This window comes from Equus asinus, chromosome 24, assembly GCF_041296235.1.
Source record: "Equus asinus isolate D_3611 breed Donkey chromosome 24, EquAss-T2T_v2, whole genome shotgun sequence".
NCBI lineage: Eukaryota > Metazoa > Chordata > Mammalia > Perissodactyla > Equidae > Equus > Equus asinus.
In genome coordinates, this window is record NC_091813.1 from 23,061,632 (window position 1) to 23,083,024 (window position 21,393).

General features: G+C 37.2%; 1 protein-coding gene across 1 annotated transcript in view; it reads right to left on the reverse strand.

Moving 5' to 3' along the window:
* The window catches only part of ME1 (malic enzyme 1), a 175,742-nt gene that overhangs the window by 102,589 nt on the left and 51,760 nt on the right, over positions 1-21,393 (reverse strand). Inside the window, exons 4-5 of the mRNA XM_044757491.2 lie at positions 12,392-12,467; positions 7,039-7,200 (exon numbers count right to left, since the gene is read on the reverse strand). Coding sequence (XP_044613426.2) covers positions 7,039-7,200; positions 12,392-12,467 — 238 coding nt within the window. The remainder of the gene's footprint in view (positions 1-7,038; positions 7,201-12,391; positions 12,468-21,393) is intronic.

The following is a 21,393-nucleotide window of genomic DNA, read 5'->3' on the forward strand; positions in this document are numbered from 1 at the left end:
TAATTTACTGCACAACAATGAGTTAAGGCTTTCCGGCTAGCTGGAAGTTAACATATTTAATCATATATATGTATTTCAGATGAAATGTAAAATCTAAAATTGAGTGCTGTTGTAAAGCCCAGGTGTTCCTTAAGGCCTAAAAACTTTAAAGAATCTACTGGCAGGCTTCTGAACAGCTGAGGGTGAAGTGCCAATGAGCTACTAATGGCTAAATACTTTCTCCATGTCTGGAATATATGTGGACTTCTAAACTGTGAATTAGGAAAAGAACACAATCAAGAAAAGATGTTTCGTTTCCCCTTCTCTTTTCTGTCACTGTCCCTTGTTGATAAAGTATAAATCGTAAAGAAGTCTGACCACAATGAAGAGTCAGTTATGAAGACTTATGAACAAGATAAAGCTTTTGAATTAAATCAAGAGGTTATAGATTCTTCTAATCGTAAAGTCCCTATCAAAAATTACTGTTTTTAAAATTTCATGATAATTAAGGCATCCCTAGCGATCTGGCTGACAAAAACAAATTAATACCTACAAAAAAACAACTCAGGGCCAGCCCTGTAGTGCAGCGGTTAAGTTCACACATTCCACTTCGGCAGCCTATGGTTCGCCAGTTTGGATCCCAAGTGTGAACCTACACACTGCTTGTCAAGCCATTCTGTGGCAGGTGTCACACATACAAAGTAGAGGAAGATGGGCAGGGATGTTAGCTCAGGGCCAGTCTTCCTCAGCAAAAAAGAGGAGGATTGGCAGCAGATGTTAGTTCAGGGCTAATCTTCCTCAAAAAAAAAAAAGCAATTTAACAAGATTACCCAGTTTTGATAACGGCTCCATAGACCAAGTAGCCTGGCACAGAAGTGACATTAATTCATTGGATTACAAACTTCTTGTGGCCAAGAGTAAACACTTAATAGATCTTTGTTAAAGAATAAATGAAACACTTGGTATTAAGCAAGCACTTAAAAGAGGTTAGACCTTCTTTAGCAAGAGGTGTCACATGTGATGCATATGGCGTCACCGAAGCCTTACGAAGAGTTACAAGCAGGAGAGAAGGAAAAAGATTGAGGACAGAGTAGAGGACAAAGCATACAGAAATATAAGAGAGTTCCAAAAAGGAGATAAGGAGAGTATATATTGTTAAAGTTAATAACTTTACTTGTTTTTACTTGTATAATTACTTGTTAGCACTATCCCAATTCGGGACCCTTGGGAATTTTTATTTGAAGCATTCATTTATTTGAAGCTAACAGTAATCATTACCAACTCTCACCTTGGTCTTGTCTCACATTTCTACCTTCCCAATCTGAAGTTTCTGAGAGTTAAAAAACATTTTCTTAATACTTTGTTTTTTATCATTGAAAAAGCAATATTTGCCTATCAGAAAATTTGAGGGCACTGAAAAGTAAAATTAAAAACAAAGAATACCAATAATCTCAACGCACTCAGAATTACTCACCACTAGCACCTTGATGCATATTCTTCCAGGTGCTTTTCTTTATGTCTATGTATGTATAATATTAGCTGTCCAAATCTGGAACAATATCATGGACTGTTTTATAACCCCTTCTCACATAATACACTGTGAAAAGTTTCCATGTTACTAGCTGAACATTTTTAAAATTTGTGATCTCTATTGGAACTCTGCCTTCCTAGAGAGCATGAACAAATTAACATTTCCCCCAGTGACATACAGTGTGTGTATTTTGCTGCAGCCTCAAATATATATGAGTGTGTATATATATATGAACATACATATAAATATATATGAATATAATATATAATAAAATAATACATATAAATATATTTACATATATAATGTTATCAAGTAGCACCCATTTGTATTCTTCTAATATTATTAAACGTTTTTTCATAAGTTTATTGACCATGTTTATTTCTTCATGTGTAACTTCTCTGTGTCCATATGTCCTCAGGTAATTTGCATATTTCACATTTGACATTTTCGTATTGACCTGAAAGCATTCTCTGAATATTAAGAACATTATAAACCATAATCTGCCATAATGTTACAAATATTCTCCATTTTAGCATTTATGTTTAAATTTTACTTACAATATACAGATAATCATTTTCTTTTTTGCTATTTACTCATTATTTTCAAATAAAAAAACAGTTTCTATAAAGAAATAATCTATAATTTTTGCTGTTTTGCTGGCTCATGTCATCAATAAGATTTAGTAAACTAGGTGCCAACCTTCAGTCAAGAGTCGAAAGCAATACTTAAAATATCAGTATGCACATGAGCTGGCATGAATGTTTTAAAATGGTAGAAATAAAAATGATTAAAATTTGACTGAGATTCAGTAAGTCTGGAGTGCATCCTAGGATTTCGCATTCTTCACACACGCCCCTGGTAATTCTGAATTTGTCTGTAGAACATATACTGAGAACCACTCATTTCAAACTTCCATTGTTAAGTTAAAATGAAATTATTCTATTTCCCAGAAGGCTGCTCTCATGTAAACGTGTTGTCTATTTTATTTAGATAATGGGTATTTCTACAATGTATCACGACCTTCAAGGAGTTCCTGATGGTTACAGTGCATATAAAACCAAACTGAAGAAAGACCCCACTCTCATTCCCAAGGCACTGGTGCAGTGTCTCGGAAAACAGATACAGAAATTCTTGATACAGTCCATTCTCATCTTCTAATTTAGAGAGGATGAGGTAAAATGAGACTCCCAAAAAGAAAGTACACGACGCTACAAACTGAAAGCCTGGCTGCTGAGGGATTATGCTCTCTCCGCTGGCTTTATCATAATGATTAGCATTCACTCCAATGTGGGATGACTTGCCTGAAGTGGCAAGTAACCCCCATAAAATGAAAGGAAAAAGGCCAGAAGTGAAGGAGGATTGAGGGAGAAATGATGACATTCTAGCTCGGACCAGGTGGTAGGCAGAATAATAACAGCCCCTCCCCTAGAGCCTGTAAATACATTACCTTATGTGGCAAAAGAGACTTTGCCAATGTGATTAAGGGTGAGTCTTTAAAAATGAAAAACCTTGGGCCAGCCCAGTGGCACAGTGGATAAGTTCACACGTTCTGCTTAGGCGGCACAGGGTGCGCTGGTTCGGATCCCAGGTGGAGACCTACGCACCGCTTGTCAGGCCATGCTGTGGTAGGCATCCCACACATAAAGTAGAGGAAGATGGACATGGATGTTAGCCCAGGGCCAGTCTTCCTCAGCAAAAAAGAGAGGAGGTTTTGTGGTAGATCTTAGCTCAGGGCTAATCTTCCTCAAAACAAGAGAAGAAAGAAAAAGAAAAACCTTTCCTGGCTGTAGTTAGAGAAAGAGATGAGATGACAGAAGCAGGTCAGGTCAGAGAGATACTACATTGCTGGCTTTGAAAATGGATAAAGAGGACCATGAACCAAGGAATGGAAGCAGTCTCTAGAAGCTGGAAAAGACAAGGATATGGCCCTGCTGACATATTTTATGATTGTAGTCTTTTGAGACTTGTGTCAGACTTGTGACCTATAGAACTATAAGGTGATATATTTGTGTTTCTTTAAGCCACTAAGTTTGTAACAATTTATGGTAGCAATAGAAAACTAATACAAGCCTCATTCTAGTGCCAACACTAGCTTCTATACAAAGGCTGAAAGATAAATGGCAGGTACATATGATAGAAAACCTACAAGGTTTTTCTTTCGTTCAGTTTCTCTCCAACATGGCTGGTTCATGCCAACGATGAAGAGCGCTTCCTGAAAAACAAGGGGGAATTTTCTAAATGGAAAGAGGCTTCAACTTTGTGAGCTCAAGTTCCAGTAACAATTCTAGATCTAGATACACTGTACACACGAACTGAAGACCAGAGTAGACACAACATCAGAATCACAAAAGCTGAGACACGGAGCAATGCCTTAATAACAAAGACTAATGATGCAGAGACAATATTCTCCTGCTCACACTGCCCACGTCCTCTTGGAGACTGACCATACGTGATGGGCTGAATTGTGTCCCCCTCGACTCCTACGCTGAAGTCCTAATCCTAGTACCTCAGAATATGACTGTATTTGGAGACAGGGTCCTTAAAAATGCAATTAAGTTAAATGAGGTCATTAGGGTGGGACCTAATCTAATACAACTAGTGTTCTTATAAGAAAAAATTAGGACACAGATGCACACAGAGGAAAGACCACGTAAAGACACCAGAGGAAGACAATCCAAGGAGAGAGACCTTAGAAGAAAGTAACCTGGCTGACACCTTGATCTTGGATCTGTAGCCTTCAGAACTGTGAGAAAATCAACTTCTATTGGTTCAGCCACTCAGTGTGTGGTACTGTCATGGCAGCTCTAGCAGACTAATACACTATGTAACAGACGAAGCAGCCTCTAAACCCAATAATACCCAGACAAGCAGGGAGGGGACACAAAGAACATCCACTCCCATTTTTAGTCAAACAGCAAGCTTTGATATTGGGTCACTTATTTAACAAAAATAGGCAAATAAGAAATGTAACTTCTATGAAAAGATTGTGCAACAACAGAAAAAAAGAAGAAGTTAAATATAGTATGCTCTTAAGAAACAATTTTAGAAAATTTACCTCAGGTACAGAAATAAATTCTATATAGCAACTGCTTCACAAGTAAATTAAAGAAAATGTGGACTGTGAAATAATAGATAAAAGGTAAGATGAAACACAAACATTCCACCTAAATTAACGCTTTGCATTATTAACTTAAAGAATAAGAGTATTTTTTAGCCAAGCACTTCTGTGGCTCAGTTTCAGTGCCTTTGTTCTTTAAACTTCTTTAGTTGAAAGCTACAGAGATGTAGAAGTCAGAAAGTGTGACTTTACAGCAAGTGAAGATTGTCTTGTTAATCAGCTGCTAATTCCACCTCTATTTCCATTACCACTCAATATAGCTATTTATGACAAAAAAAGGGAACATTTGTAAATTGTAAAAAAGAGAACGACTTTTCATTAAACTTTGCTAGGTTATTCTGGATAAGAAACTAAGCATTAGTATCAATTCATTTTTATTTTTATTATGAAGTGTAAAACTGGACAGAGAGTCACAAAAGTGATGAGATTAAAAATTATCACTACAGGACAGTTTTGACTAATAGCAGTTTTCCACATGTGAAAGTAGAAATATAAAGTGGCAACACAAATACTCCATTACATTTTACACAAACCAACTGAGTCACTAACATTCTACTCTACTGAAATGTTTCCTTTCTTGTCTTCTCAGTAAAGCAGCAGTGTAAGAATAAATTAAAAAGTAAAATGTCAGAATAAACAAAATAAGAACATTAAGAGTTGCCAACTTAATGTTTGTCTAACTCAATTAAAGCTACCTAATGGGAATTAGAGTTTCAGAAAGGCTCTCTCAAGCTAAAAAGATATTCTCCACTGACCTGTCAAAATTCCACGAGTCACTTAATTTTTTTCCTAATATTTCCAAAAGTCCATTGGCGGTAAGCAAAAATCTTTAGAAATAACACATAGCATTTTAACAACAGATTCATTTTCTAATTTAGCAGCTCGAAAAACTTGGAAGTGTACTGAGTACCAGGCACGCTTAATGGGAAAAAAACAAACAAAGCTAGATCTACAGCAGGGCAAAGCAAGAAATTTGGTGAAAGACAGGCAGATATGGGTTCTGCAGGCTGAGGGACAGAAATGGAATATCATAAAAGCAGTGAATACCAAAAGACAAAGGAATACTCAATGGAGATAATGCGAGAAAATTCAAGGCCAATTTGACAATTTTGAGATCCACCCTCACGAAATCAAGAATTTCACGTAACTAACACAATCTATCAGCGCAGAAGTCCCAGTGTTATCATTTCACTACTGCACAACCTTCTCTAGGTCCACGTTATACTGACAATCTCAATAAAAGGCCCAAGTTTAAAACTCAATTCTTCAGTTTCTGCAGGCCTGTTTCATCACTCTTTACTCTTCTTCCTCTCTTCCTAGAATTTGTAAGATGTTATACAGATTTTATGATTTTTAAACTTTAATTTCAATGCAATTTACCACAGAAGAATGTTTTAAAATATATGAAAAAATAAAGAGGAAATCTTAATGTCCAATGTATATACCCAATTTGGGGATATTTGTTTTAAGAGGTCAGCTTTGATCATTTCTAGGTCATTTCTATTGTTATTAGGAAAAAAAGCCAGATATGCAATGTATTTTTATTAAAACATATCCTTTATAAAAGTTAAATGTGCATTCATGTATATAGGAAGTTAAATATTATAACTTTTTACAAGTTAAAGAATATAAAAACTGTTCAAGTTACTATTATAACGTATTATTAGCAGGTCAAAAGTTATGTTTTAAATTGTTTTAGAAGGGAACAAAGAAAATAACTATAAAAAGTGTACACACTTGTTTAAATTATCAAGGTCTTTTTTGATGATGAATCTATTCTGAGCCTAAGTCTGAAATTTGTATGTAACTTTTAAAAAGTCTATCCTTAACTGATCATTATCTTTCCTCTCTATTTCAGAAAATTCAGCCTTTAATTTCTAGTACCTATCACCCAAAACTAATCCTAAACATTACTAATAAAGGATGAGCAAAAAATTTTCTACTTGATATACGACTTTGAGATTCTAAAATTTAGATGCAGGAATGAGAAATGCTAAACTACAAATCATCTACCTCAGGTTCAAGACAGATTTTTAGAATAAGAAGATTTCAGGCTGATTAAACTTAAGTCCTCTGGGATTAGTTCCTATGTAGTATGAAAAAAATAATTAAAAAAAAGAAACCATAATATCCTAAAGTAAAACATATAGTCTATTGAATAATGGTATAAACACGCATGAAAGGATAATAGAATCCTAAACAAGCTGGTAAAAGATTAATCATATTATAGAGAAGGGAAAAGGGACAGAGAAAATAGTTTTCTTACAAGAATTGGAGGACAGGTTTGAGGAGAGAGGGAGAATCAGACAGAAAAGTATGAATTTCATAAAGTTCTGGAATAAGCTCAAAATGCAAGAATTGGTTCTACTCTTTAAGGTAAATAGCTGTCACATAGACTTGAATTGTTTACCTCATTTTCCGTTCCCACATCCAGAATGATAGGCAGACATTCTTGAGGATTCATCCCACCACAAGCTGTGTACAGAGCCAGTTTACCCACAGGGATGCCCATTCCATTACAGCCAAGGTCCCCCAAGCCAAGAATGCGCTCTCCATCCGTCACCACAATAGCCTAGAAGAAACAGAAAAGACATCTATTAATAGATGCTCACAAATCCTAGGGCACAGTTCCTGGTCTTTATTCCTGAAGATAATACTTACGATAATGAAATATTAAGCTGTCAAAAAACATAATCGAATATACATGAAAAAGATTTTACGTGATTTAAGAGTAGGGAAAATAAATACATTTGAAATATATTTTTTATATTTTGTTAAAAATACATATATATGATTAATTTGGTTGTTGAAAAAAGACGAGAGGGGAGCCAGCCTGGTGGTGTGGTGGTGAAGTTCTCACGCTTCACTTCGGCAGCCCAGGGTTCACAGGTTCAGATCCCCTGTGTGGACCTGCACGCTGCTCATCAAGCTATGCTGTGGTTGGGTCCCATGTACAAGATAAAGGAAGACTGACACTGATGTTAGACCTGGGACAATCTTCCTCAACAAAAAAAGAAAAAAGAGAGATTATTCACATAAAGATTCAAACAACCCAAATAACTCCGTCTTCAATCAAGAGGAGCAGTGGGAAGAGGACAGAGAAATAAGAGCTCAAACTGGGAACTAAAGCGAAACAGGGCAGCATGAAAACTAGTCACATCCACTTTGAGGACAATTACAGGAGTGTCCATAGTTAAGTAACGTGAAGCACAATTTATTAGATTTTCTACCAACTACTACACCAGTTATATCCATGCAGCCTTGGAAAAACGTTAGGTATTCGACCTTGGATAAACTGATGAATTAAAGCTTCTGTTTCTTCTTTGTAAAATGGGAATAATAAGTGCACTTTTGAGAGCAGCTACATAAATTAGGAACCGACTGTTTTGCTCTTTACTGTACACCAGCACACAGCACAGCACATAGTAAACAATCAATAACCATTAGTTAATTGAATAAATCTATGATTCAATAAAATGAGATCACAACATACAAAGAACTTACCACAGTACCTGGTACATTACAAATTCTCAAAAAAATGTAGCTATTAATGCTATTATTATCACCAGGACAAACGTACAGAGGCATAGCATTTTAGAAGTAAAGGGGAATTTAGAGCACACTCAGTTCATCCCTCTTATTCTAGATTAGGAAACTAAAGGTCAGAGAACTGAAATAATTTGCCCAAGGTGGGTTATCTGGTTAATACCAAAGAACAAGAACTCAGGTGTGTTAACTCCCAGGACAGTGTTTTTCCAGCATGCTACACTGTGGCACATATTTAAAAATACACTTTGAGTCTTTTCATTTAATTTTCTGTTCACCTATATTATGCAGCTCTCAAAGAACTGCCTTAAAAGTAAACACATTTGAGAGGTGGGTGAAAATTATCTTTGCATATTCCAGAGAGCTGATAAATTTTCCATGTCCAATTGCAAAGGGTCAATATGTTATGCTGTCTCAGAGGAGGCAACTTGATACCATTGGGTTAGTTAGCTCTGATTTAACCTAAGAAAGACAACCAAATACTGCAGAAAACTGCAACTTTAGTTTTTAAATTAAATTAAAGCCAAATTTTCAAAGTCAAAATACTTCAAACTTATATTTAATAGATATTATTTTATTTATAATAATAAATAAATAAATAAATAATAATACCGCAATAGAGGAACTTGTATATATCACTGATCATATACACTTTTGTGAATGTGTTTCTTGAAGAAGTAAAGTCCAATTGGCCTGCATACACTTTTAAATACGTTTATGAGCTATTTTATAAGGAGAGGAACATTGTCATATAACTTAGTTGTGATCTAAATAATCTATATAATGCTTTCTGGGTTTCATTAAAGATACTTAAACCCAGAGAGTTGCTACTTGTAATTCTCATCAGTTTCAATTTTGTTTTGAAAAAGGGGGTTAAAAGAACACAGCATTTTCATGGGTCTGGTCCCATGGCCTAGGGCTTAAGTTCGGTGCACTTCGCTGTGGTGGCAGCCCACATACGAAACAGAGGAAGACTGGCATAGATCTTAGCTTAGAGTGAATCTTCCTCAAGCACAAAGAGGAAGATTGGCAATAGATGCTAGTTCAGAGTGAATCTTCCTCAGCAAAAAAAAAAAAAACCCATAGCATTTTCATTTATTTTTGATAGCACATCTAAGTCAAACTAAATATATGTCTTGAATACAAAGTCTAGGAAAAGCATTGTTCTTTTTCATTTCTTCATAAGCTTTATTCCCTAAGCTCTTCTCTCATCCCGAGCTATCAATTTAATTATATAAATATACCATAGACATTTATATAGGTGGTAGTTATTTGAGTAATTTTTAAACTACATTTTGAGGCAGTTGATATTTTAGCTCAGTTTATGCCTTATTACAAATATACATTTTAGCATTAATTCACAAACATTTCAACATTAAAGAGTGAATTTTAATAGTAAAGGAATTCTCTGAAATAAAAAAAATGTGTGATATATGCAATTTATCACTAAATTAACACACTCTTGCTTTTGTTTTTACCTACTTTATCTCCTGCTTAAGAAAAATAAAGCAGCTGGATGTTTTCTGCATAATAAAGCCACAACAAGAGGATTATCCCAGCAAGATAACCCAAGTTGTATCAACGATGTCTGTGTTTCAGAAATTAAATCCCCATCCTACTTTGTCAATTACTATCTCGGCATTACCTGAATATAAACTTTGTGTGTGAAATACGCAGGGGTTCCCCTGAATGCGCACAGACTCTCACTACGTGTCCTGTCTTCATTCCGTCTTTTCCTTTCCTGGGGCCTGTGCTCCTGTTGTAGACTTCCTGGATACAGAACTCCTGCCTCTTTTTCTTCTCTCTCTGCTGAAACTTCCTCAAATATTACTTATGTAAAGTCATTCCCCTGTTTAAATATTACATCCTACTTTTTCAAGTCTAAATCCCTCTTTCTGAATTTCAAGACCTTTCATAATAATTTGGTCATCTCTTAGACAACCTTAATCTCACTACATTTCAATAAGGACACTTAGCTTTAGTTGGGCCAGCCTTCCTTTTGCACGTGAACACACCCCTCTTGTCCCGAACTTGAGACCTACAACCATATGTTCCCTTCTTAGGACAGTGCCTTCTTCCCCTTCTAACTATCGAAGGCTAGATTTAAGTTCCAACTCTGCTAGAAATATTTCTTAACTGTTCCAGCCTTCTCTGAAGGATATTCAACTCTGACTGGATGAATACGGCACTAATAATTTATACCAGACAGTTTAATTATATTTTCTCTAATAATTGATTGCCTGGTTTGCTTTCAATTACACAACAGAGACTCTTATCTTATTCTTCAATATTCTATTACAGTAAACAGCTGCCATTTATTAAGTGCCTACTATGCACCAAACTCTATGCTAGGCTTTTTCAACAACAGTAGGTATAGTCAGGATCAAGAATATCAGTGAGGGCCCAAAATTAAGGAGTCAAAAGGATATAGGCTACTAATGAAGTTAAATATTCAGATCAGCTAGTAGGAAGAACATGAAGCAAGTGACTGCTTATTGCCCAGCTGTTATGATTAGAAGGATATTAATTAGACCTCTCTACCCCAAAACTATTTCCTATATTGACTCATTCTTAAAATCATCTCTAGTGTCCTGGTTAAAATGTAAGTATCCTTGGGGCTGGCACGGTGGCGCAGCGGTTAACTTTGCATGTTCTGCTTTGGCGGCCCATGGTTCACCGGTTCAGATCCCAGGTGTGGACATGGCACCACTTGGCAAGCCACGCTGTGGCAGGGGTCCCACATATAAAGTAGAGGAAGATGGGCATAGATGTTAGCTCAGGGCCAGTCTTCCTCAGCAAAAAGAGGAGGATTGGCAGCAGATGTTAGCTCAGGGCTAATCTTCCTAAAAAAAAAAAGTAAGTATCCTTCTTAGAGGATCAGACATTTATATTTCATGGAATTAACACATTTTTAGGGTAACTTCTAAGGACAGGATCTGTGGACACTGCAGTCTACTTGATGGGAGAAAAGGTGAAGGAGCAACTTAGGTGGGCAAAGTGGAAAAACTGGGAAGATTGAAAATAGTGAAAAACATGTTTCTTTACAAGTTGACCTAGCCTGAGCCTTAAAGAGCCAAGTGAATCGATTCTAGCCATAACTGCTCAAACAGAAAAGGTCATTAGGGGAGTCACACTTTGGAAGTCACAGCTGAAGTGCTTTTGTACCACCAAAAGGCATCAATTTGCTCAATCTTAGTCCTAAAAGATATCCCAAAGTTGCTGGGCACCTAACAGAAAGGAAAAGGGAGCCAAGGAGGGATAGGTACATCTCACCATCCTTAGACAAGGCGGGTGGTAGAACACCATGTTTGACAGCAAGGGCTCTGAGACCCGTGTCCAGCTCCCACCAGCGCACACTCACTCGCCTGTGTAGCCCCCTGGGCCTGCCTTTCCTCTCTGAAGTACCAGGATAATACCAGAGGTGATCCAGGTAAAAGTGTCTCACACAGAGAGCTACCAAATGTCACATACCATTCTTATTTTATTTTCATTAGCTCACTCACAGAGGGAAGTCAGATGAGCTACTTACGGTCACAATGATAACAGAAATGAATTAACAGATTTTTTTGCCTACCTGGATTCCTCTTAGTAGTGATTAAACACAAAAGATATGAAAAAGGAGTTTGCCTAAAGAAATTCAGACACTACTTTAACATTTATCATCACTTACAATGAATAAAGAAATACTAAGAAGTTTAATGGAAATAACGGGGAAACAGTATCTAAATAGTCTTAGACTAAAATTGCAGTCGCCCAGCGTACCCACAGGTTCTGCAACCACAGGATTCAACCAATGCGGGATAGAAAGGTCCATGATGGTTGCATCTGTACCGAACAGACTTTTGTTCCTTGTCATTTTTCCCTAAACAATACAGTATAATTATGCAGCATTTACATTGCATTCTATATTATAAGTAATCTAGAGATAATTTAAAATAGGGGAGGATGTGCACAGGTTATATGCAAATGCTACACCATTTTACATATGGGACTTGAGCATCCAAGGACTTTGGTATCCACGGGGGTCCTGGAATCAATCCCCCCAAGGATACTGAGGGACAGTTGGAATCTACTATGCAAAAATCAAAGGGATATAAATTAGGCGACATTCACTTAGGAAAGCTAGTGAATACTACCCAATATCTTGAAAATTGTCAATATGTTACGGGACATGAAAAAGAATAAATTTGCCATAGTGGAAAAATGTGATAACTTACCTTGATGACATCTTCTGGCCATGCATTAAGAATTGAAGCAATATGCCCGCGATCATGGATACTAATAAAGAGACCTCTGGCAAGAAAAAACGGAGTCGTTTTAGTTTACTTCAGACTTGTCAAACTGTCATGAACATTTAAAAATTGTTTCACCTCAGTTTAATATATCCCCATTTTTATCAAACTAGTGAAAATTATTTCCTTAAATAAGGTATAGGAATCATATAAGTAAAGGAGAAATTACTTTAAACAATATATTGACATCTACAGTAAAGGTAGGTTCATTCTTATATTGCATATTCTTAAGTATTTTTTAATTAAAGAAACATTCACTATTTTTATATACAGAGAATTTAAATAGCATTAGCACTTCCACTCCTGGACTCTGGCAGTCTTTCATTAAATAACATATATAAAAGCACTTTGAACAGCAAAATGAAGCATAGGTAAACAAGCATTTTCGGTGTATATTCGACTTACTGCATATTCACAATGTACAGATGAGAACGTGTATTGAGGGCAGCTGAAGTGAGTGACTAACGCTGAGCAGTCCTTTCATGCGCAACTTACTTGATTCTTTGGTCTGCGGTCTTAGTTGCTGTTTGCAATTCTGTTATTTAGACTCTCAACTGAAGTCTTTAGCACTGCTCTCCCATTGCTCCCCATTTCCCATGAAAGCCTAACAATTAACTTTAAAAATTAAAATAAAAAAAATTTTTAATGTCTTAACTTCACTTAAAAGTTTTACCTTAGTATTGTTAAATATAACTCAAATACAGAGAACCACATATAACAAATATTCAGCTTAATCAACTGTTTAAGGCAACCACCCTTCCTCATAACATCCATTTCAGCGGAGAGAATCTCATCAGTTATCCAGACGCCCTCCCTATGTGTTCTCCCAATTGAAACTCCCCCTCTTCTAAGAGTAACCACTATCCTGACTTTCATGGTATCATTTGTTAATTTACAGTTTTATTATCCACACTATAAACCATCCCCAGACACTACAGTTTAATTTACTGGTACAGTTTCCCACAATCTGGATTTTGCTGATTGCATCCCTATGGTATAGATTAACATGTTAATCCTTCCTCTGTATTTCTTGGAAAGTTGGTAACTGAATCTAAAGGCGTCATCAGATTCATGTTCAATTTTTTACAGACATTCATGGTTTGGTGGTATCAGAAGATGCATAATATCTTGCAGTCCTTTTTGTGATTTTAGCAGCTTCTGATGCTTAATATCTAAATTAATTAATTCATTAGGGGTTACAAAATGGTGATATTTCAATTGTATCAATCATTCTCTATTTATTTGCTGGAATGCCTCTTTAAAGAGAAATTTTACCACATTTGTTCTTTGATTACTCAATCTAAAGTTGATATAAGAAAATGATAAATGCTTGATTCTTTCTCTTACTTAGTTTTTAAAATAGCTAATTTGCTAAAATCTTTCAAGAGTTTCCACTAAGTTTTGTGTGTGTGTGTGTGTGTGTGCGCGCGTGTGTGTTTTGGATCAATATGAACTCATGGATTTACACATATTTGATGTGTTCTAATCATCACAGTTATTTTCTTTTATTGACACTCAAACTGTCCAATATTTGGCCAGTGGAAGACTCTTCATGTTGGCCCCTCAGTCCTTTTGACATGACTATAGTAGTTATAATAGTTTTTGACAGCTTCCTTTTTCTCTGTTATGACAAGATGTTCCATTTTGTCTTGAAAACGTCTGCCCCAAACCTGAAATGAGCCTGCTTTCTTTTAGTAGAAAGTGTCATCTCAATACCACAATCTAAATAATAGGGACCCCTACTACTACTATTTGGTCAAAGTACTGTTATAAAAAAAATCACAAAACAATGTTGATAAGATTCACTTCCTATTCATAGCCAAAAATCTCAAATTGGCACTCTTCTCTTATAAAGTTTACCACTATGATTTCCTAGCAAATTCAACTTAGCGCTTTCTGAGAGGACCATTCACACGTTCTCTTTTCTCCTCACCTCTCCCACACCTATCTCCCTCTCACTCTCAGCTGATAACCAAATATCAAATTTCAAACACAAATAGATACAGGTGGGTAAAAAATACCTCATCTTTCTAATATAAACCGAACCCATCTGCATCTTTTTTTTTTATTGAGTTATTGATAGGTTACAATCTTGTGAAATTTCAGTTGTACATTAATGTTTGTCAGTCATGTTGTAGGTGCACCACTTCACCCTTTGTGCCCACCCCCCACCCCACCTTTCCCCTGGTATCCACTCAACTGTTCTTAGTCCATAATTTTAAATTCCTCATATGAGTGGAGTCGTACACAGATTGTCCTTCTCTCGCTGGCTTATTTCACTTAACATAATTCTCTCAAGGTCCATCCATGTTGTTGCAAATGGAATGATTTTGTTCTGTTTTTCAGCTGAGTAGTATTCCATTGTATATATGTACCACATCTTCTTTATCCATTCGTCTGTTGCTGGACACTTAGGTTGCTTCCACGTCTTGGCTATTGTAAACAATGCTGCAATGAACATTGGGGTGCATAGGACTTTTGGAATTGCTGACTTCAAGCTCTTTGGATAAATACCCAGTAGTGGGATGGCTGGATCGTATGGTAGTTCTATTTTTAATTTTTTGAGGAATCTCCATACTGTTTTCCATAGTGGCTGCACCAGTTTGCATTCCCACCAGCAGTGTATGAGGGTTCCTTTGTCTCCGCAACCTATCCAACATTTGTTGCTATTAGTTTTAGATATTTCTGTCATTCTAACGGGTGTAAGGTGATATCTTAGTGTAGTTTTGATTTGCGTTTCGCTGATGATCAGCGATGATGAGCATCTTTTCATGTGCCTATTGGCCATCAGTATATCTTCTTTGGAGAAATGTCTGTTCATGTCTCCAGTCCATTTTTTGATTGGGTTGTTTGATGTTTTGTTGTTGAGTTGCGAGAGTTCTTTATATATTAAGGATATTAAGCCTTTGTCAGATATAGGACTTGCAAATATTTTTTGCCAGTTAGTGGGTTGTTTTTTTGTTTCAATCCTGTTTTCATTTGCCTTGAAGAAGCTCTTTAATCTGATGAAGTCCCATTTGTTTATTCTTTCTATTGTTTCCCTTCTCTGAGAAGGCATGGTGTCCGAAAAGATCCTTTTAATACTGATGTCAAAGAGTGTACTGCCTACGTTTTCTTCCAGAAGCCTCATGGTTTCAGGTCTCACCTTTAGGTCTTTGATCCATTTTGAGTTTATTTTGGTGAATGGTGAAAAAGAATGGTCAATTTTCATTCTTTTACATGTGGCTTTCCAGTTTTCCCAGCAGCATTTGTTGAAAAGACTTTCTTTTCTCCATTGTATGCCCTCAGCTCCTTTGTCAAAGATAAGCTGTCCATAGATGTGTGGTTTTATTTCTGGGCTTTCAACTCTGCTCCATTGATCTGTGCACCTGTTTTTGTACCAGTACCATGCTGTTTTGATTACTGTAGCTTTGTAGTATGTTTTGAAGTCAGGGATTGTGATGCCTCCCGTTTTGTTCTTTTTTCTCAGGATTGCTTTAGCAATTCAGGGTCTTTTGTTGCCCCGTATGAATTTTAGGATTCTTTGTTCTAATTCTGTAAAGAATGTCATTGGGATTCTGATTGGGATGGCGTTGAATCTGTAGATTGCTTTAGGTAGAACGGACATTTTAACTATGTTTACTCTTCCAATCCATGTACATGGAATGTCTTTCCATCTCCTTATGTTGTCATCCAATTCTCTCAGAGAGGTCTTGTAATTTTCATTATATAGGTCCTTCGCTTCCTTGGTTAAATTTACCCCAAGGTATTTTATTCTTTTTGTTGCGATTGTGAATGGTATTGTATTCTTGAGTTCTTTTTCTGTTGGTTCATTACTGGAGTATAGAAATGCTACTGATTTATGCAAATTGATTTTATACCCTGAAACTTTGCTGTAGTTGTTGATTACTTCTAACAGTTTTCCAATGGATTCTTTGGGGTTTTCTATATATAAGATCATGTCGTCTGCAAACAGCGAGAGTTTCACTTCTTCCCTCCCTATTTGGATTCCTTTGATTTCTTTTTCTTGCCTGATTGCTCTGGCCAGGACCTCCAGTACTATGTTGAATAAGAGTGGTGATAGAGGGAATCCTTGTCTCATTCCTGTTTTCAGGGGGATGGCGCTCAGTTTTTGCCCATTGAGTATGATGTTGGCTATGGGTTTGTCGTATATGGCCTTTATTATGTTGAGGTAGTTTCCTTCTATGCCCATTTTGTTCAGAGTTTTTATCATAAATGGCTGTTGGATCTTGTCAAATGCCTTCTCTGCATCTATTGAGATGATCATGTGGTTTTTATTCCTGTTTGTTGATGTGGTGTATCACGTTGATTGATTTGCGGATGTTGAACCATCCCTGTGTCCCTGGTATGAATCCCACCTGATCCTGATGTATAATTCTTTTGATGAATTGCTGAATTCTGGTTGCCAAAATTTTGTTTAGAATTTTTGCATCTATGTTCATCAGTGATATTGGCCTGTAGTTCTCTTTTTTCGTGGTGTCCTTGTCAGGTTTTGGTATCAGCGTGATGTTGGCCTCATAGAATGTGTTAGGAAGTGTTCCATCTTCCCTAAATTTTTGGAATAGCTTGAAAAGGATAGGTATTAAATCCTCTCTGAAAGTTTGGTAGAATTCCCCAGGAAAGCCATCTGGTCCTGGGGTTTTATTCTTTGGGATGTTTTTGATTGCTGTTTCAATCTCTTTCCTTGTCATTGGTCTGTTCAAATTGTCTGCCTCTTCTTGAGTGAGCTTTGGGAGATTGTAGGAGTCCAAGAATTTACTCATTTCCTCTAGGTTATCCATTCTGTTGGCATACAGTTTTTTGTAGTATTCTCTTATAATCTGTTGTATTTCTGCAGAGTCTGTTGTTATTTCTCCTCGCTCATTTCTGATTTTGTTTATTTGAGCTTTCTCCCCTTTTTTCTTTGTAAGTCTGGCTAGTGGTTTGTCAATTTTATTTATCTTCTCAAAAAACCAGCTCTTTGTCTCATTGATCCTTTCTACTGCCTTTTTCATTTCAATAGTATTTATTTCTGCTCTGATTTTTATTATTTCTCTCCTTCTGCTGACTTTGGGCTTCATTTGTTCTTTTTTCTCTAGTTCAGTTAGGTGTGCTTTAAGGTTGCTTATTTGGGATTTTTCTTATTTGTTAGGATGTGCTTGTATTGCAATGAATTTTCCTCTTAATACAGCTTTTGCTGTATCCCATATGAGTTGGTACAGCATGCTATCATTTTCATTTGTTTCCAGGTATTTTTTATTTATTCTTTAATTTCTTCAATGATCCATTGCTTGTTCAGTAGTGTGTTGTTTAGTCTCCACATCTTTGTGCCTTTCTCAGCTTTTTTCTTGTAATTAATTTCTAGCCTTATAGCACTATGATCGGAGAAGATGCTTGTTATTATTTCAATTTTTTTAAATTTGTAGAGGCTTGCCTTGTTTCCCAACATATGGTCTATCCTAGAGAATGTTTCATGTGCACTTCAGAAGAATGTGTATTCAGCTCTTTCAGGGTGAAGTGATCTATATATGTCTATTAAGTCCAATTGTTTTAGTTTTTCATTTAGCTCCACTATTTCCTTGTTGATTTTCTGTCTGGATGATCTGTCCATTGATGTGAGTGGGGTGTTGAGGTCCCCTACTATTATTGTGTTGTTTTTAACATCTTCCTTTAGGTCTGTTAATAGTTGCTTTATGAATCTTGGTGCTCCTGTGTTGGGTACATAGATATTTATAAGCGTTATTTCTTCTTGATGAAGTGTCCCTTTGATCATTATATATTGTCCCTCTGTGTCTCTCTTTACCTGTCTTATTTTGAAATCCACTTGGTCTGATATGAGAATTGCAACACCTGCCTTTTTTTCCTTGCTATTTGCTTGAAGTATTGTCCTCCACCCCTTCACCCTGAGTCTGTGTTTGTCCTTGGGGTTGAGGTGTGTTTCCTGGAGGCAACAAATTGTTGGATTGTTCTTTAATCCATTTTGCCACTCTGTGTCTTTTTATTGGAGAGTTCAATCCGTTCACATTGAGAGTGATTATTGATGCATGTGGACTTAGTGCTGTTAATCTGTCACTCGTTATCTTGTTTTCCTGTGTTTCTTTTCCTGTTTGCTTTAGACTACCCATTTAATACTGCAATTTCTTATGCTGGGTTTCTTAGATTTTTCCTTATTTATGATTTGTGACTCTGTTCTGTACTTTATTTTAGTGTCTACCTTGAAGTTTGTATTTAGAATCTCGTGTATAATATAGTCTATTCTCTGGTGGTCTCTTACTTACTCGACCAATACTGATTTAGACCCTTTGCTCTTCCCCTCCTAAATAATTATTTTCATTTTTTATTCCAACTCGTCTTATTAATTGGTAGTTAGAGTACTAAGATCATCCTTGTTTTGGTAGTTTCCTTACCTTTACCCTAATGCTATAATTGAATATTTGCTATCCTGTTCTGGTTCTATCCATCAGTCTCCCTAGTCTGTGGATTGTGTTCCCTTTCTCCCTTTTTTCTTTTTTCAGGTATGAGAGCCTTCTTGAGGATTTCTTGTAGTGGAGGGCTTTTAGTTACAAATTCCCTTAACTTTTGTTTGTCTGGAAAAGATTTAATTTCTCCCTCATATCTGAAGGAAATTCTTGCTGGATAGAGTATTCTTGGCTGAAGGTTTTTATCCTTTAAAGCTTTGAATATATCACTCCATTCTCTCCTAGCTTGTAGGGTTTCTGTAGACAAATCCACTGACAGTCTGATAGGGGCTCCTTTATAGGTTATTCTCTTTTTTTCCCTTACTTCCCTGAATATTCTTTCCTTATCATTCCTTTTTGCCAACTTTACTACTATGTGCCTTGGGGTAGCCCTTTTTACATTGACAAATCTAGGAGATCTAAAACCCTCCTCTACACACATTTCTCCGTCGATCCCTAGATTTGGGAAGTTCTCTTCAATAATTTCATTAAGCACATTTTCTGCTCCATTTTTCTTTTCCATATTCTTGGGAATTCCTATGATCCTTATGTTCTTACTCCTCATTGAATCCATTATCTCTCAGAGATTTTCCTCATTTTTTTAAATTCTTAGTTCTCTTTCTTCCTCTGTCTGGCACCATTCAGCCTGTCTATCTTCTATTATGCTAATTTTCTCCTCTATGTTGTCTACATGGGCATTCAGGGAATCCTTGTTCTGTTTTATCTGGTCCATTGTGTTTTTCACCTCAAGTAATTCTGTTTGATTTTTCTTTATGATTTCAATCTCTTGTGAAATAACTCCAGAACTCGGCTTGTTTCTCTATCTTTCTCTCTACGTCATTGAGTTTTTTTATTATAGCTGCTCTGAACTCATTATCACTTAGTTTACCTAATTCCAGGTCCTCAGGACTTAATTCTATGTTTTTATTGTTTTCCTTCTGGTCTGGGGCTTTTATAAATTGCTGGATGGTAGAGGAGTGTTTTTTTCGCATGGTGGTAGAATTCAGTTGCAGTCACAGCCTGTCGCCACTAGATGGGGGTCGAGAGCCACGAGTTATGAGCTCTCTGCCTTGGGGCAAGACGGCTGCGCCCACTAGCTTTGCCGGGGGTGGGGGGGGGGCTGTTACTCACGCGCGCTGGTCTGGGTTCAGTTCTGTTCTCTGGTCTCCCAAGGCCCTTGATTTATAGGGTCCCTGTGGACGGAAGCTTTCCCCCCGGTCAGCGGGTCTCCACTGAATCAGCGGCAGGAGTCCTGGATGATCCCCCGGTCGCGCGGCCCCTCCCCAGCTCCTTCCCGACCTGCGCCGCAGCGATTGCAGACTCTAGGGGAGGGAGAAATGTTCTCACCTACCGTTCCAGCGCCTCCGAGGGTGTGAGCAAAGTTTATGATCTCCGCCTTCTTGGTATTGTAGGTCTCTAACGAGCTGGCATTATGTTTATTCTCTGAAATTCAGTTCTTCCAATCTTTTGTTGTATTTTGGAGGGGAGAGAATCCCGGGTCAGCTCACCCTGCCATTTTGCTCCGCCCCTTCCCTGCATCTTTTTTTTTTTTTTTAATGCTTTTTGGTGAGGAAGATTGGCCCTGAGCTAACATCTGTTGCCAATCTTCCTCTTTTTTTTTTCTCCACAAAGCCCAGTACATAGTTGTATATCCTAGTTGAAAGGCATTCTACTTCTTCTATGTGGGATGCCACCACAGCATGGCTTGATGAGCAATGCTAGGTCCATGCCCAGGATCCAAACCAGCGAAACCCAGGCCACTGAAGCAGAGCGGGCAAACCCAACCACTCAGCCACAAGGCCAGAACTTGCATCTTTTTCTTTTTTTGAAGATTAGCCCTGAGCTAACATCTACCACCAATTCTCCTCTTTTTTGTTGAGGAAGATCAGCACTGAGCTAAGATCTGTGCCCACCTTCCTCCATTTTACATGTGGGATGCCTGCCACAGCATGGCTTGATAAGCGGTGCGCAGGTCTGTGTCTGGGATCCGAACTGGTGAACTCCTGGCAGCTGAAGAAGAGGGCATGAACTTAACCGCCACGCCACCAGGCCAGGCCCCCTGCATCTTTTTCTTAATCAACTATTTTTTAGAGCAGTTTTAGGTTCACAGCAAAAGTGAGCAAAAGGTACAGAGATTTTCCCTTACTACCTGCCCCTACACATGCACAGCCTCTGCCATTATCAACATCCCCCACTAAAGTAGTACATTTGTTATAACTGTTGGGACTATGCTGACACTTTATTAACACCCAGAGCACATAGTTTACAGGAGGGTTCACTCTTGGTTTTGTACTTTCTATGGGTTTGGACAAATGTATAGTGACGTGTATTCACCATTACAGTATCACACAGAGCAGTGTCACTCTCTAAAAATCCTCTGTGCTCCACCTATTCACTCCTTTCTCCCTAACCCCAGCAATTTTTTACTGTCTCCATAGTTTTGCCTTTTCTAGAATGTCATATACTTGGAATCACACAGTATGTAGTCTT